General features: G+C 43.7%; 1 protein-coding gene across 1 annotated transcript; it reads right to left on the bottom strand.

Annotated features, from left to right (window-relative positions):
- Positions 1-205: 205 nt before the first annotated feature.
- On the bottom strand, positions 206-1,535 carry PRR30 (proline rich 30). The gene is made up of 2 exons (XM_046660611.1): positions 596-1,535; positions 206-565 (listed from the first exon to the last, which is right to left on the bottom strand). Exons 1-2 carry the CDS (start codon positions 1,533-1,535, stop codon positions 234-236), a joined length of 1,272 nt encoding a protein of 423 aa, XP_046516567.1. The 3' UTR covers positions 206-233.
- Between the last annotated feature and the right edge of the window lie 12,751 nt (positions 1,536-14,286).

Genomic DNA, 14,286 nt, shown 5'->3' with positions numbered 1-14,286 from the left:
TTTCCTTTACTCTCCCCAACCCATGTTGGGTTCTGGCCCCCTTACAGGTACAGCCCCTTGCTCAGCAGGACACAAACATGAGTTTTGCAGGGTCTGGCTTTATTGGGTACACTGAAGACTGAGTGGGGCCTTAGGTGCCTTTGGTCCTCTTCAGCCAGGAGAGAGCAGACTCCACAAGGGGCTCCCAGGGTTCAGGGCTGGAGAACACACCTGACCTCCAGCCAGCCAGCCCTTCAGGGTGTCTCGGGGGTTCCCTGAGGTCTGGGGCCTGGTGGGGACTGTGGGGTTTGGAGGAGGTGCTCCAGGGGGCCTCCGTGGCTCTGGAACTGGGGTGATGACTTTTGGGGAATGGGCTCTAGAGAGGCAGGCCTCTTTAGGGCAGAGGAAGGCCTGGGCCTCAGGGAGATAGGGGCCTGTTTTGGTGCCTGAGGTGGAGGCCCTGAACAGGGTATGGGGTTTGGTGACTGAGGGCCTGCAGACCTGAGGCTCCCGGTCTGGGAGGGTATGCCTCGGGCTGGATCTGCCTGGGCCTGAGCTGCTGGGGTTCGAGCCTCTGGGGCTTGAGCTGCTGGGGCCTGAGATGCCTGGGTTTGACACCCATGGGCCTGAGCAGCCTCGCCCTGAGGCCCTACTTCCTCCCGCCTTCTTTCTGGCAACAGATGCAAGGCCCTGGCCTGGCCCCGAGGCAGGCGGAGGCCAAAGCCGATGCCCATGCGAAATGGTTCGGATTCCTGGCCCTGAGCACAGGGCAGTAGTTGGGGGAAGGCAAGCAGCTGGGGTCCAGTCCCGTACCTGGGGATGGGGCAAGACGGGCCGCGGGGCCGGAGACACTCTAGGCATATAGGATACTCCACGACTGGAGGCTGGCCGGTTCTGCCTAGCCACAGGCGCTGCAAAAGCAGTAGCCGCAGGTCGTGTGCTATGCGGCGGTGCCCCAGATGTACCACCAGGGCCTGGGCCAGGGCTCCTGGGTCCCTGAACTCTGCAGGGTCCCTCTCGCTTGCCACACATCCCCCCACCACCCCAGGGGACCCGGTGTCCCTGTACTGATGCCAGTGCCATGTCTGCCTGTTAGAGTGGACCCCACAAGAGGGTTGGCTGGGGCTAGGTAGGTCTTCTGGGTGAGAAGGAGACTGGCAATGTGAGTGGGGAAGACAGGAGTTCTGTGGCTGAGAGGGAGAGGAGGAATGAATAAGAGTAGGAGAGGGGTACAGCCGGGGGGAGGGAGAGGAGGAACGTGGAAGGGAGAGAGAGGGGTAATTGTGATGAAAGAAAGCCGGGGACCTTGGGAGAGAGGAAGAGTAGGGATGTAGGACAAAGTCAGAATTTGAGTCAGAAGAGTAGAAATGGGAGCCGGGAGAGTGGGACCAAAGGGGAGGGGAACAAGGTGGGTGGGAGGGAGGGAGTGACTGCTGGGGATGCAGAGGCTGTAGGTTGGGGGGAGGGGAGTCCACAAGTTGTGAGGGGCTCTGAAGGGGTTGCCCAGGGGGCACTGCGTTCTGTAGCAGTACCTGGTCCTTGTTTGGAGGCAACATTGCCTTGAATCTGGAAGGGATTGGAGTGTCAAGACCAGAGATTAGAGACTGGCAGAGTCAGGACCCCGTATCTCTGAGGCCAGACTTGGCTAAGAAATCAAGGCCTTTGGTGCGCAGAGTGTGGCTCTAGCCTGGTGTTGGTGCAGCTGTTGGTAGCAGGCCAAGGAGACACCCAGCCCTGTAGCACCAGGCTCTCTCGGTGTTCAGGCAGGAGCTTGGGTTTAAACTTGGCCTCTTACTTCTTTGCAGTCAGCCATTGGTGAGGGATGTGTAGGGATGGAGAATCAGAGCTGCCTCTTGGGAGCTGAAGGGCAGTAGCAGTTGTCTGGGTGGGCCAGGTAGGAAGACACAGCCCATAGGACCTACAGAGAAAGAAACAGAGCTGGAGGTATTGAGAGAATTCATCCATTTCTGGCTCTGCCTTGTGTTCTAGTTCCAGGTTGGCTCACCAAAACCCTAAATCCCTGTTACCTTTGGGGTCGGAAGAGCTGGCAAAGTGCACCAGCGAAGGTGAGAGCTGAGGAGGAGAGGAATAGGGAGGGAGGGAGGGTAGGATAGGAGGCGGTTTGGGGCATGGGGCTGAGATGATATTAGGAACTGAGGGTGTTGGTGCTGTGAGCTCTTACAAGTGAGAGTCCTCTGGGCTTGTTTCACAAAGCACTTCAGTGAGGAGGGGACCTGGGAGAGAGAGGAACAGAGTCACCAAGTGGTGGACACACCCTCCTCTGGCCTCAGCTTCTGTCACCGTAAACTCACTCTGACCCCGAGTTCTGTCTGAGCCTTGCCCTCAGTCCTCCTTAAGCCAGGTGGAGGTCTTCTCTCGCAGACTTTTGTCCTAAATCTGAATCAGAGATTCTGCAGGCATCCTGGTCTCCTGCCACTCTGGCTCCCTGACCTCTTGTCGCCCCTAATGCTGATGTCCTCTTGTTCAGCCTGGTCCTGGCCGAGATGGCTTTTCACATCCAGCAGCAGCAGTAGCAGTGGGGCCAGCTGGTGAAAGCCTCTAAGACTGGGGCTTTGTCTAAGGGGTGGCTTTGCCACCCCTGTTGGGAGCTGGGAGCCCCATTCCCTGGGGGCAGTTCTCCCTGGGCTCTCGTGCCTATGTCACAAAGGTCAGGTGCTGACATCACAGAATCTGCCCCTCAAGGCTCTGGGACCTTCTTTCAGAGATCATCCAAAGGCTGGCTCTTGACAGAGCTGAAGGCAAAAGTCTTCGGGGCACTCTGCCTCCTCTTCAGGCCCTAGCCCCCGCCTCTGCTCTCTGCCCGTGTACTTTACAATTCCCACCATCTCCTTCCGGGGTTCTCCCCAACCACACAGCCTACCTGGGCTGGGCCCTCCCTTCAACTTCCTGTTTTCTTTTGCTTTCTGAGCAGTGCCTCATGCTCTATACCTTTTCCCTCCTTGGGATATGCTTATATGTTTTAATAACTATTTTCTCAACAGCTTCAATGAGATATAATTCACATACCATACAATCCACCCATTTATAGTGTGCAATTCACTGTTTTCTAGTATATTCACAGGGTTGTGCAACCATCACCACAATCTACTTTTAGAACATTTTTGTAACCTCCAAAAAGAAATCCCATACCCTTTGGCAGTCACTTCTCATTCTTCCCTCCCCTCCTAGTCCCTGGAAACTATAAATCTACTTTTTGTTTCTATGGATTTGTGTATCCTGGACATTTCATATAAGTGGAATTATAAAATATGTGGCCTTTTGTGCCTGACTTCTTTCACTTAGCAAAATGTTCTCAAGGTTCATTCATGTTGTAGCATATGTCATTACTTTATTCCTTTTTTATTGCTGAATAATATTCCTTTATAGAGATATACTACATTTTGTTTTCCCATTCATCAATTGATGGACATTTCCTTGTTTTTACTTTTTTGGTAATTACGAACAATGCTGCTATGAGCATTCTCATACAAGTTTTGTATGGGCATATGTTTTCATTTATCTTGAGTAGATGCCTAGGAGTAGAATTGCACAGTCACATGGGAAGCTATATTTAAACATTTTGAGGAATTACCAAATTGCCTTCCAAATTAGCTGTGCCATTTTTCAATCCCACCAGCAAGGTATGAGGGTTCTAATTTTTCCTATCCTCATCAACACACATTATTGTCTGTCTTTTTGATTTTAGCAATCCTAGCAGGTGTGAAGTAGTATAATATTTTGGTTTTGATTTACATTTTCCTAAAAACTAATGATGTTGAGCATCTTTGCATGTGCTTATTGGCTATTTGTTTATTTTCTTTGGAGAGATATCTATTCAAATCTTTGGCCCAACTTTTAATTAGGTTTTCTTGTGTTCTTGTTGTTGAGTTGTAAGAGTTTTTATTGTTGAATTGTAAGGGTTCTTATATATTCTGGATACAAGTCCCTTATCAGATATATGATTTGCAAATATTTTCTCCCATTCTCCGCATTATCTTTTTATTTTCTTGATGGTCTCCTTTGATGCACAAAAGTTTAAATTTGATAAAGTCTAATTTATCTATTTTTTCTTTTCTTGCTTTTGCTTCTATCTAAGAAACCATTCCCTAATCCAAGGATGCAAAGATTTGCTCTGTTTTCTTCTAAGACTTTTGTATTTTTAGCTCTTACATTTAGGTCTGTGATCCATTTTGAATTAGTTTTTGTATCTGGTGTGAGGTAGGGGTCCAACTTCATTCTTTTGTCTGTGAATATCCAATTGTCCCAACACCATTTGTTGAAAAGACTATTCTTTCCCCACTGAATTGTCTTGGCATCCTTGTCAAAAGTCAGTTGATCATTGTTTTAGTTTCCTATTCCCCTGTAACAAATTACCTCATACTTAGTGGCTTAAAGTGATACAAACATATTAACTTATGGTTTTGTAGATTAAAAGTCCAACATGGCTCTAATTGGGCCAAAATCAAGATGTTGGCAGGATTGTGTTCCTTTCTGGAGGCTGTAAGGGAGAATCCATTTCCTGTGTCTCCCAGCTTCTAGAGCTTTTCCACATTCCTTCCTTCGTGGCTCCTCTCCTCCATCTTCAAAGTCAGCACCATTGTATCTCTATGACCACTCTTCCATAGACACATCTCCCTCTGACTCGAACTCTTCTGCCTCCCTTTTCAAATTTCAAAGACCCTTGTGATTACACTGGGCCCTGCTGGATAATCCAGGATAATCTATTTTAAAGTCATCTGGTTAGCAACCTTAATCTCCCCTTCTCTTCTCCTAACATTTTCACCAGTTACAGGGGTTAGAACATGGGCATTTGGGGAGGCATTATCCTGTATATCAAAACTATAAATGTCCTTCCTTTCCAATTTGGATGCTGTTTATTTCTTTTTCTTGCCCACTTGCCTTGCTAGAACCTCCAGAACAGTATTGAGCAGAAGTGATGAGAGTAGACATCCTTGTCTTGTTCTGATGTTATAGAGAAAACATTTAGTGGGTTTGTCATTGATGCCCTTTATCAGGTTGAAGAACTTCCCTTCTGTTCCTACTTTGCTGAATGGATAAAAGGATGTTAGATTTTGTCTAATATTTTTTCTGCATCTATTGAATGATCATGTGGTTGTTGTCCTTTACTCTATTAATATAGTGCATTACAGTAATTGATTTTCGAGCGTTAAGTCAATTCTGCATTTTCACTTGGACATGGTGTATAATTCTTTTTACAGGTTCCTGGATTCTGTTTGTTTGTATTTTGCTGAAAATTTTTGTGTCTACATTCATAAGGGATATTGGTCTCTAGTTTTATTGTGATGTCTTTGTCTGGTTTTAGTATCAGGGTAAAACTGGCATCGTAGAATGGGTTGGGAAGAGTTCCCTCCTATTCTTGTTGGAACAATTTGTGAAGGATTGGTATTCATTCTTATTTCAGTGTTTGGTAGAATTCACCAGTGAAGCCATCTGGATCTTTGTGGGAGGTTTTTATATTACTAATTCAATCTCTTGTTATATTTCTTTTGAGATTTTCTATATCTTCTTGAGTTCATTTTGGTAGTTTGTGCCTTTCTAGGAAATTGTCTGTTTCACCTAAGGTCTTTATTTTTATTGGCATACAGTTGTTCATAGTATTCCCTCTTAATCCTTTTTCTTTATGCAAGGTCAGTGGTGATATCCCCTTTTTCATTCACTATTCTAGTAATTTGAGTCCTCTCTCTTTTATTCTTGATCAGTCTAGATAAAGTTTTGTCAATTTAGTTGAACTTTTCAAAGAACCAACTTTTAGTTTTGTTCATTTTCTCTATTGTGTTTCTGTTCTCTATTTTATTTTTTTCTGCTCTAATCTTCATTATTTTCTTCCTTCTGCTTGCTTTGAATCTAGTTTGTTCTTCCCTTTCTTGTTTCCTAAGGTGATTAGATTATTGATTTGAGATCTTTCTTCTTTTCTTTAACAATTTTTTTTTTTTTTTTTGCTGAGGGAGATTTGCCCTGAACTAACATCTGTTGCCAGTCTTCCTTTATTTTGTATGTGAGCCACCATCACAGCATGGATACTGATAGATGAGTGGTGTAGGTCTGTGCCTGGGAACTGAACCCAGGCCACCACAGCAGAGTTTGCTGAACTTAACAACTAAACCACTGGGGATCGCCCTCTTCTTTTTTAATGTAAACGTTTATAGCTATAAATTCTCCCTCTTTTCCGCTGCTTTAGCAGCATCCCATAAGTTTTCATATGTTGTTTTTTTCTTTGTTTTTTGCTGAGGAAGATTTGCCCTGAGCTAACATCTGTTGCCAATCTTCCTCTTTTTGTGTGTGAGCTGCCCCCACAGCACGGCCACTGACAGATGGGTGGTGTAGGTCCACACCCAGGAACCGAACCCAGGCTGCCGCAGTGGAGCACACCAAACTTAACCACTAGGCCACCTGGGATGGCCCTGTGGGTTTTTTATCTTTTTTGTTTATTTGTTCTTCTGTGAGGAAGATTGGCCCTGAGTTAACATCTGTTGCCAATCTTCTTCTTTTTGCTTAAGGAAGATTGTCACTGAGCTAACATTTGTGCCAATCTTCCTCTAATTTATGTGGGATGCTGCCACAGCGTATCTTGATGAGCAGTGCTAGATCTGCACCTGGGACCCAAACCTGCAAACCCCAGGCTGCTGAAGCAGAGTGCACGAACTTAATCACTACGCCACTGGGCTGGGCCCTATTGGGTTTTTTTGTTTTCATTAACTTTGAAGTATTTTCTAATTTCCCTTGCAATTTCTGTTTTGACTTACTGGTCATTTAGAAATATATTGTTTAGGGCTGGCCCGGTGGCACATCGGTTAAGTTCGCACATTTTGCTTCGGCGGCCCAGGGTTCACTGGTTTGGATCCCAGGTGCAAACATGGCACTGCTTGGTAAGCCATGCTGTGGTAGGCATCCCACATATAAAGTGGAGGAAGATGGGCACGGATGTTAGCTCAGGGCCAGTCTTCCTCAGCAAAAAGAGGAGGATTGGCAGCAGATGTTAGCTCAGGGCTAATCTTCCTCAAAGAAAGAAAGGAAGGAAGGAAGAAAGAAGGAAAAAGACATTGTTTAATTTCTATATATTTCCCAGATTTAGTTCTACTGTTGATTTCTGACTTAATTCCATTGTGGTTAGAAAACATATTTTGTAAGATTTTTATCTTTTTAAGTCTACAGAAGCTTGTCTTATGCCCTAACATATGGTCTATTCTAGAGAATGTTCCATGTGCACTTCAGAATAATGTACAGTCATATGCCACATAATGATGTTTTGGTCAAAGACAGACCACATATATGACAACGGTCCTGTAAGATTAGTACCATGTAGCCTAGATGTGTAGTAGGCTATACCATCTAGGCTTGCGTAAGTGCACTCTGTGATGTTCACACAACAACAAAGTCACTTACTGACACATTTCTCTAAAGGTATCCCCATCATTAAGCGACGCATGTCTGTATATTCTGTTGTCGTTGAGTATTCTTTGATGTTTGTTAGGTTTAGTCAGGTTACAGTGTTGCTCGAGTCTTCTATATCCTTACTGATTTTCTGCCTAATTGTTGAACACTGTAAAGTTAAGATTGATAGACCAGGCGTGAGCCTTTCCTGAGTTCATTGCTTGGATGAAAGAAGGTCCTGCAATCTTCAGTGAGGCCCTCAGGACTCTCTCTTCCTCAAAAGCAAGTCTCCCTTAAAGAGTTGCCAAGGGGGGCCGGCTCCGTGGCCAAGTGGTTAAGTTCGTGCGCTCCGCTGCGGCGGCCCAGGGTTCGGATCCTGGGCGTGGACATAGCACTGCTCATCAGGCCACATTGAGGCGGCGTCCCACATCCCACAACTAGAAGGACATGCAACTAAGATATACAACTGTGTACAGGGGGGTTTGGGGAGATAAAAGAAAAAAAAAAGATTGGCAACAGTTGATAGCCCAGGTGCCAATCCTTAAAAAAAAAAAAAAAAGGAAGATTGACAACAGTTGTTAGCCCAGGTGCCAATCTTTAAAAAAAAAAAAAAAAGAGTTGCCAAGGGATGGAAGAGTCAAGGTCATTAAATAAAAATTTCTAATACCATCTCTTCTCCATTCCACAGTAAATCTGAATTAAGACTATCTTAGAGAGGGCCAAAATACCTTGTTTCCAATGCCAGGATTTGCCTTTAACAGACATATATGTGTACTAGTCTGGGTTCTCCAAAGAAACAGAACAAATAGGATATATCTATATCTATATCATCAGCTAACTATCTAGATAGAGATATATCCTATTGGTGTCTCTCTAAGAAATTGTCTGTTTCATCTAAGTTATATATTTTTTGTTGGCATACAGTGGTTGTGTATATCTATATCTTATTTATAGATCTAGATAGACAGAGAAATGTACAGATAGATAGAGAGAGAGGTTTATTATAAGGAATTGCCTCATGCAATTATGGAGGCTGAGAAGTCCCAAGGTCTACAGTCAGCAAGCTGGAGACCAGGAGAGCTGATGGTGTAAGTTCCAGTTCAAGCCTAAATCCAAAGGCAGGAGGAGACTGAGGCCCCAGCTCGAAAACAGGCAGGCAAAGAGAGAGAATTCTCCCTTACTCCTTTTTGTTCTATTCAGGCTTTCGATAGATTGGATGAAGCCCACCCACATTAGTGAGGGCAATCTGCCTCACTCAGTCTCCTGATTCACACGTTACACTCCTCCAGAAACACACTCACAGACACACCCAGAATAACGGTTAACCAAATATCTGGGCACCCCATGGCCCAGTCAAGTTGACACATAAAATTAACCATCATAGTATGTAAGTGAAAGATAAGATGCCCTTCTAAGGATCTGTGATACCTAGATTAAAGGAGATTTTGCCCTTATCAATATTCCTTTTCTTCTTTTTTTTTTTTTCATGCTTCTTCTCCCCAAATCCCCCAAGTACACAGTTGTATATTTTAGTTGTGGGTCCTTCTAGTTGCCGCAAATATTTGTAATTGTCTCCTTTTTTGGTACCAAGGAAGTTTTTTCACCCCAGGGCAAGTCATCATAATAAAATTAGGAATGAGTAAGAGATGTGGCTTGTACAAAGTGAGAGAGGAACACTTGTTAAAAGGTTGTTGGTGGAAATGGACAACCAGACAAAAATCTCAGTCTATCAGTTTTAGGAAGGAGGGAATATGGAAATTGAGATCCAGCCTTACGGACTCGGCGGCTTCCCTGGATGTGGGACTTTCAGTGCTAAAACCAAACAGTCCTGGGCGAACTGGACACTTGGTCAACCCAGAACTTGAGTCCACTTGTAAAATATTCACGTTTCCCTAAGGGCGTGAGGACCCCATTTTGAAGATTGCTGTTCTCACAAAAAAATTTCTACAGTAACTTCAGTTTACACTAACCACTCTCTCCCTTACTTTGTGTTAATTACTATATGCTTAGTAAAACGTTATTACCAAGTGAATGGAAGTTCTCTAAGCATTTGGCATCCAAGTTGGAAATGTGATACTGTAAGGCGGTTGTTATAGTTTGCTAGTTGTTTCCTGTTGTAGATGTTATCTACCACACACTCTTCCCACCCCCCACTACTCTACCCCAGGGCAGAAACACTTGTTCTATTTCTTTCAAATGCTATGTAGCGTGCTCTGTCCAGAAATCAGCCAATGTTTGTTGAGAGGATGAATGAATGTGTAAATTGATAGTTAGCTAAGATAATTTGACCTTCGTACCGTTCTGTTTCTTTTCCTTTCTTTTCTGTTTGGGTTGTACGTTATAATATGATATGAAGGGGCTGCTTGCAGAACTACCTGGAATGTTCTTGGAGAAATCAGGATTATAACAGAGGTGTCAGACAACTGCAGAGAGGCAAATATTCAAAAAAGGAAAAAAGATAAATTCTAGAATCTCAAATCACTCAGTTTCTAGTTATTTGCCAGGAAAATTTTAAACTGAATTATTAAGCAGAATGTATGTGAGCTCCTAGAAAGGAAACAGATGATCACAATGGCCAGAGTGGGTTCCAGTAAAACAACTTGCAGAGAACATACAGCCATCTGGAAGCGGTACATATCCTGTGCCATCAGGGCGGGCAGTTACATCTGGCCTTTCACCTTCCAGGATAAGAAATGTACTTTGACCATGCCAACTAAAACACAGAAGCCTGTGGTAAGCCCCAGAATGCCAAATGCCCTAAAAAAGTAGCTCACCTAGATGGGAAATAATTAGCATATTCTCTCTCTATAGTCTAGCTATTTGGGAAGTCAAAATGTAATCAGAATCCACATCATTGATTTACCACGAGAAATCATAGTTGCAGGGACTGACCTACCGCTTTCAACATCATCAATATTCTCAAATCATGTAGTCAGACCTGCCTGGGAGTCGGAAAGGTCCTTGATGCGTGGTCTCAGAACAAGGGAATTTGCGCAAATTAATAAGTTGATTGCCTAATAGCACCAAGTTGAGAGTTAGTTTATCTCAATACAAATACTCAAAGTCTGTTGGGCAAAGATTTATCTTTTCTTTCTTTCTTTTTTTAATTGAGGTAACTTTGGTTTATAACACTGTATAGGTTTCAGGCGTACAACGTTTTAATTCAACATCTGTATTTACCACAGCATGTTCACTACCAAAAGTGTAGTTTCCATCCATCACCATATAGTTGACCTGTTTACCCATTTCGCCCTCCCTCCACCTGCTTCTGAACAGTGCTGGGATAAGTATTGCCACATTTGTCTCTGTGACTCTCCTCTTACTCTTCCAAAGTTGATTGACACATTCTTTCAAACTAGCTACTATGCAGACTTGGTAGATGGGAGCTGAAATTCGCTCCCCTGTGCTGTGACCCACTGTGAATTGCTTCTGCTGTTCAGCGGTGCAATTTACCTGATCCGCAAGTGCTTGTAGGTACCTGTTATAGTTCTTAAGTACTTATTACATAAATTTGCTCATATTACTCTTACTTCCTACCTTGTAAATGAGTTTTCTAGCCAGGGAATTATAATAATCTCTATGTATTTTGATTTCGTCAAAGCTTTTGACAGAGTATTGTGGGAAAATGTGAGCCAGCCAGTTGAACTACTGTTGTTTTTTTTTTTTTCCTTTTTCTCCCCAAAGCCCCCAAGTACATAGTTGTATATTCGTCGTTGTGGGTCCTTCTAGTTGTAGCATGTGGGACGCTGCCTCAGCGTGGTTTGATGAGCAGTGCCATGTCTGCGCCCAGGATTCGAACCAACGAAACACTGGGCAGCCTGCAGCGGAGCGCACAGACTTAACCACTCGGCCACTGGGCCAGCCCCCTACTGTTGTTTTTTTTTGCTTTTATCTCTTATTGTTCTTTGAAGTATACAAATAACACAGAAATAAATTCCATTGTACAAAATTCGAACAATACAGAAGTATACAGAGTAAGATTTAAATGTTGGCCTTGACCCTCTTCATATTTTCACTCTGTCCAGGGATGTCCTCTATTTTTGGATATAGCTAATATCTTGAGTTTATTAATTATAATTCAGTATCTCTGCTTATGTATCTCTAATCTGTCAGTTGTGAATGGGGTGTGTTAAAATCAACTATAACTGTTGATTTACCTATTTCTTCCTGCATTTCTGTCAGTTGTTACTTGATATATATATATTTGTGTGTGTGTGTGTGTGTGTGTGTGTGTGTGTGTGTGTGAGGAAGATTGGCCCTGAGCTAACATCTGTGCCCATCTTCCTCTATTTTGTATATGAGATGCCGCCACAGCATGGCTTGATGAGTGGTGTGTAGGTCCTCACCCGGGATCTGAACCCACAAACCCAGAGTTGCCAAAGCGGAGTGTGCAAACTTAACCACTACACCACCAGGCTGGCCTCTTTTGCTTGATATATTTTTGAGGCTGTATTTTCAGGTGCAAAAATATGTTTATGATGATTGTCTTCTTCTCCTATTGTTCCTTTTATCATTTAGCAAAACACAATAAACTTTAAAGACAAACCAAGCAAGCTTTCTTCTTGAGAAGTTGGAAAATGAACACTAGGGCAAAACTGAAGAAATGAGAAGGAAGAAAATAAAAATGATAGGAACAAAAATTAATGAAATGGAGACTTGAAAAGAATATAGATTCACACCCATTAAGATAGTGATTATAAAACAAAAACAAAACAGAAAATAACAAGTTTTGCTGAGGAGGTGGAGAAATTGGAACACTTCCTTGTGCTCTGTTGGTGGAAAGGAATGTAAAATGGTGCAGCTACTATGGAAAACAGTATGACAGTTCCTCAAAAAATTAAAAATAAAATTACTGTATGATCCAGCAATTTCACTTCTGGGTATATACCCAAAAGAATCAAAAGCAGGATCTCAAAGAAATATTTGTACACTCGTGTTCATGGCAGCGTTACTCACGTGAGCCAAAAGGTGGAAACAACCCAAATGTCCATCGACAGACGAATGAATAAACAAAATGTGACATATGCATACAAAGGAATATTATTCAGCCTTAAAACGGAAGGAAATTCTGACACATGTTGCAACATGGATGTACTTTGAAGACACGCTAAGTGAAATAAGCCAGACACAAAGGACAAATACTGTATGATTTTATTCATATGAGGAACTTAGAATAGTCAAATTCATAGAGACAGAAAGTTCAATGGTGGTTGCTAGGTGCTGGGGGTAGGGGGAACAGGGAGTTATTGTTTAATGAGTATAGAATTTCAGTTTTGCAAGATGAAAAATGTTCTGTGGATGGATGGTCGTGACGTTTGCACAGCAATGTGAATGCACTTAATGCCACTGAACTGTATACTTAAAAATGGCTAAAATGGTACATTTTATGTGTTTTATCACAATTTTTTTATAAATAAATAATTTTTTAAAGGATATAGATGGGGTGGCCTGGTGGCATACTAGTTAAATTTGTGCACTTTGCTTTCGTGGCCCAGGGTTCGTAGGTTCAGATCCCAGGCACAGACCTAGCACTGCTCTTCAAGCCATGCTGACGTGGCATCCCACATAAAGTAGAGGAAGACTGGCACAGATGTTATCTCAGCAACAATCTTCCTCAAGCAAAAAGAGGGAGATTGGCAAGAGATGTCAGCTCAGGGCCAATCTTCCTCACACACACAGACAAAAAGGTACAGAATATGAAAAAAAAAAAAAAACTAAAAGCTGGTCTTTGAAAAGATTGTTAAGTTAGGCATACTTCTGGCAACACTGATCAAGAACAAAAAGAGAGTTGAGTGCAAATAAAATATAGAACGAAAAAAGGGAAAATATCTAGAGACAGAATGGAGATTTAAAAATAATAAAAGAGGGCTCCTGGGGCCAGCCCCATGGCCGAGTGGTTAAAGTTCCAGATGCTCGGCTTCAGCAGCCCAGGTTCGCAGGGTCGGATCCCAGGCATGGGCTCATCAGCCACGCTGTGGAGGCATCCCACGTGCAAAACAGAGGAAGATCGGCACAGATGTTAGCTCAGGGCTAATCTTCCTCCAGCAAAAATAGAGGAAGACTGGCAGTAGATGTTAGCTCAGGGTGAATCTTTTTTCTTCTTCTCCTTCTCCTCCTCCCCCTCCGCCTTCCCCTCTTCCTCCTCATTCTTCTTCTTCTCCCCAAAGCACCCCCAGCACACAGTTGTATATTCTAGTTGTAGATCCTTCTGGCTCTGTTATGTGGGATGCCACCCCAGCATGGCCTGATGAGTGATGCCATGTCCACACCCAGGATCTCAATAGGTGAAACCCCAGGCCACCAAAGCAGAGCATGTGAACCCAACCACTCGGCCACGGGACCAGCCCCGGGGTGAATCTTCCTCAAGTGAAAAAAGAGGAAGATTGGCAGTGGATATTAGCTCAGAGTGAATTTTCCTCACCAAAAAAGAAAACCAACCCACCCATATATATACGTATACTATAATAGAGGACTCCCATTCAGGAATAGACGTAGTGAGACTTCCAGGGCACTTCTGTAGCACTGACGCACAGGAGAAGTATGAATGACTGTTCCAGAAGGGGAGGAAGAAGGCTGCTCTTCTTGTCCCCTACCATTGGCCCCATGGTCATGCAGGTGGATCTTGAGCTTGCCAAGTACTTCTTTTTCAAAAGGACCCCAAACAGTATCCAAGAAGTCATTGTTGCAGGTGTAGATGACAACTCCTGAGAGATAGGGTTCAAGTGTTGGAGTGAAGACGATCCTACTCTATATCCACTTCCTCTCCCCATCTCTGTGGACAGAGCCAATCTCACCCAAATGGGACTGTGCACGGGCTTCTTCCTTAACCAGCAACAGTGGGGGCTGATGGGGCTGTGCTGAAACAAAACCCAGGAAGAGGAGAACCTGTCATCAGGACTAGAGGCCAAGGTGGAA

Source organism: Equus quagga, chromosome 5 (genome assembly GCF_021613505.1).
Source record: "Equus quagga isolate Etosha38 chromosome 5, UCLA_HA_Equagga_1.0, whole genome shotgun sequence".
NCBI lineage: Eukaryota > Metazoa > Chordata > Mammalia > Perissodactyla > Equidae > Equus > Equus quagga.
This window is presented reverse-complemented; position numbering and strand designations above follow the sequence as displayed.

Excerpts from the sequence above, each read along its gene's own strand:
- PRR30 (XM_046660611.1), bottom strand. The coding sequence starts at position 1,535 with ATGTTGCCTCCAAACAAGGACCAGGTACTGCTACAGAACGCAGTGCCC. Across the intron at positions 566-595 it reads GGCTGCTCAGGCCCATGGGT|CTCAAGCCCCAGAGGCTCGA; the intron begins GTCAAACCCAGG and ends AGGCCCCAGCAG.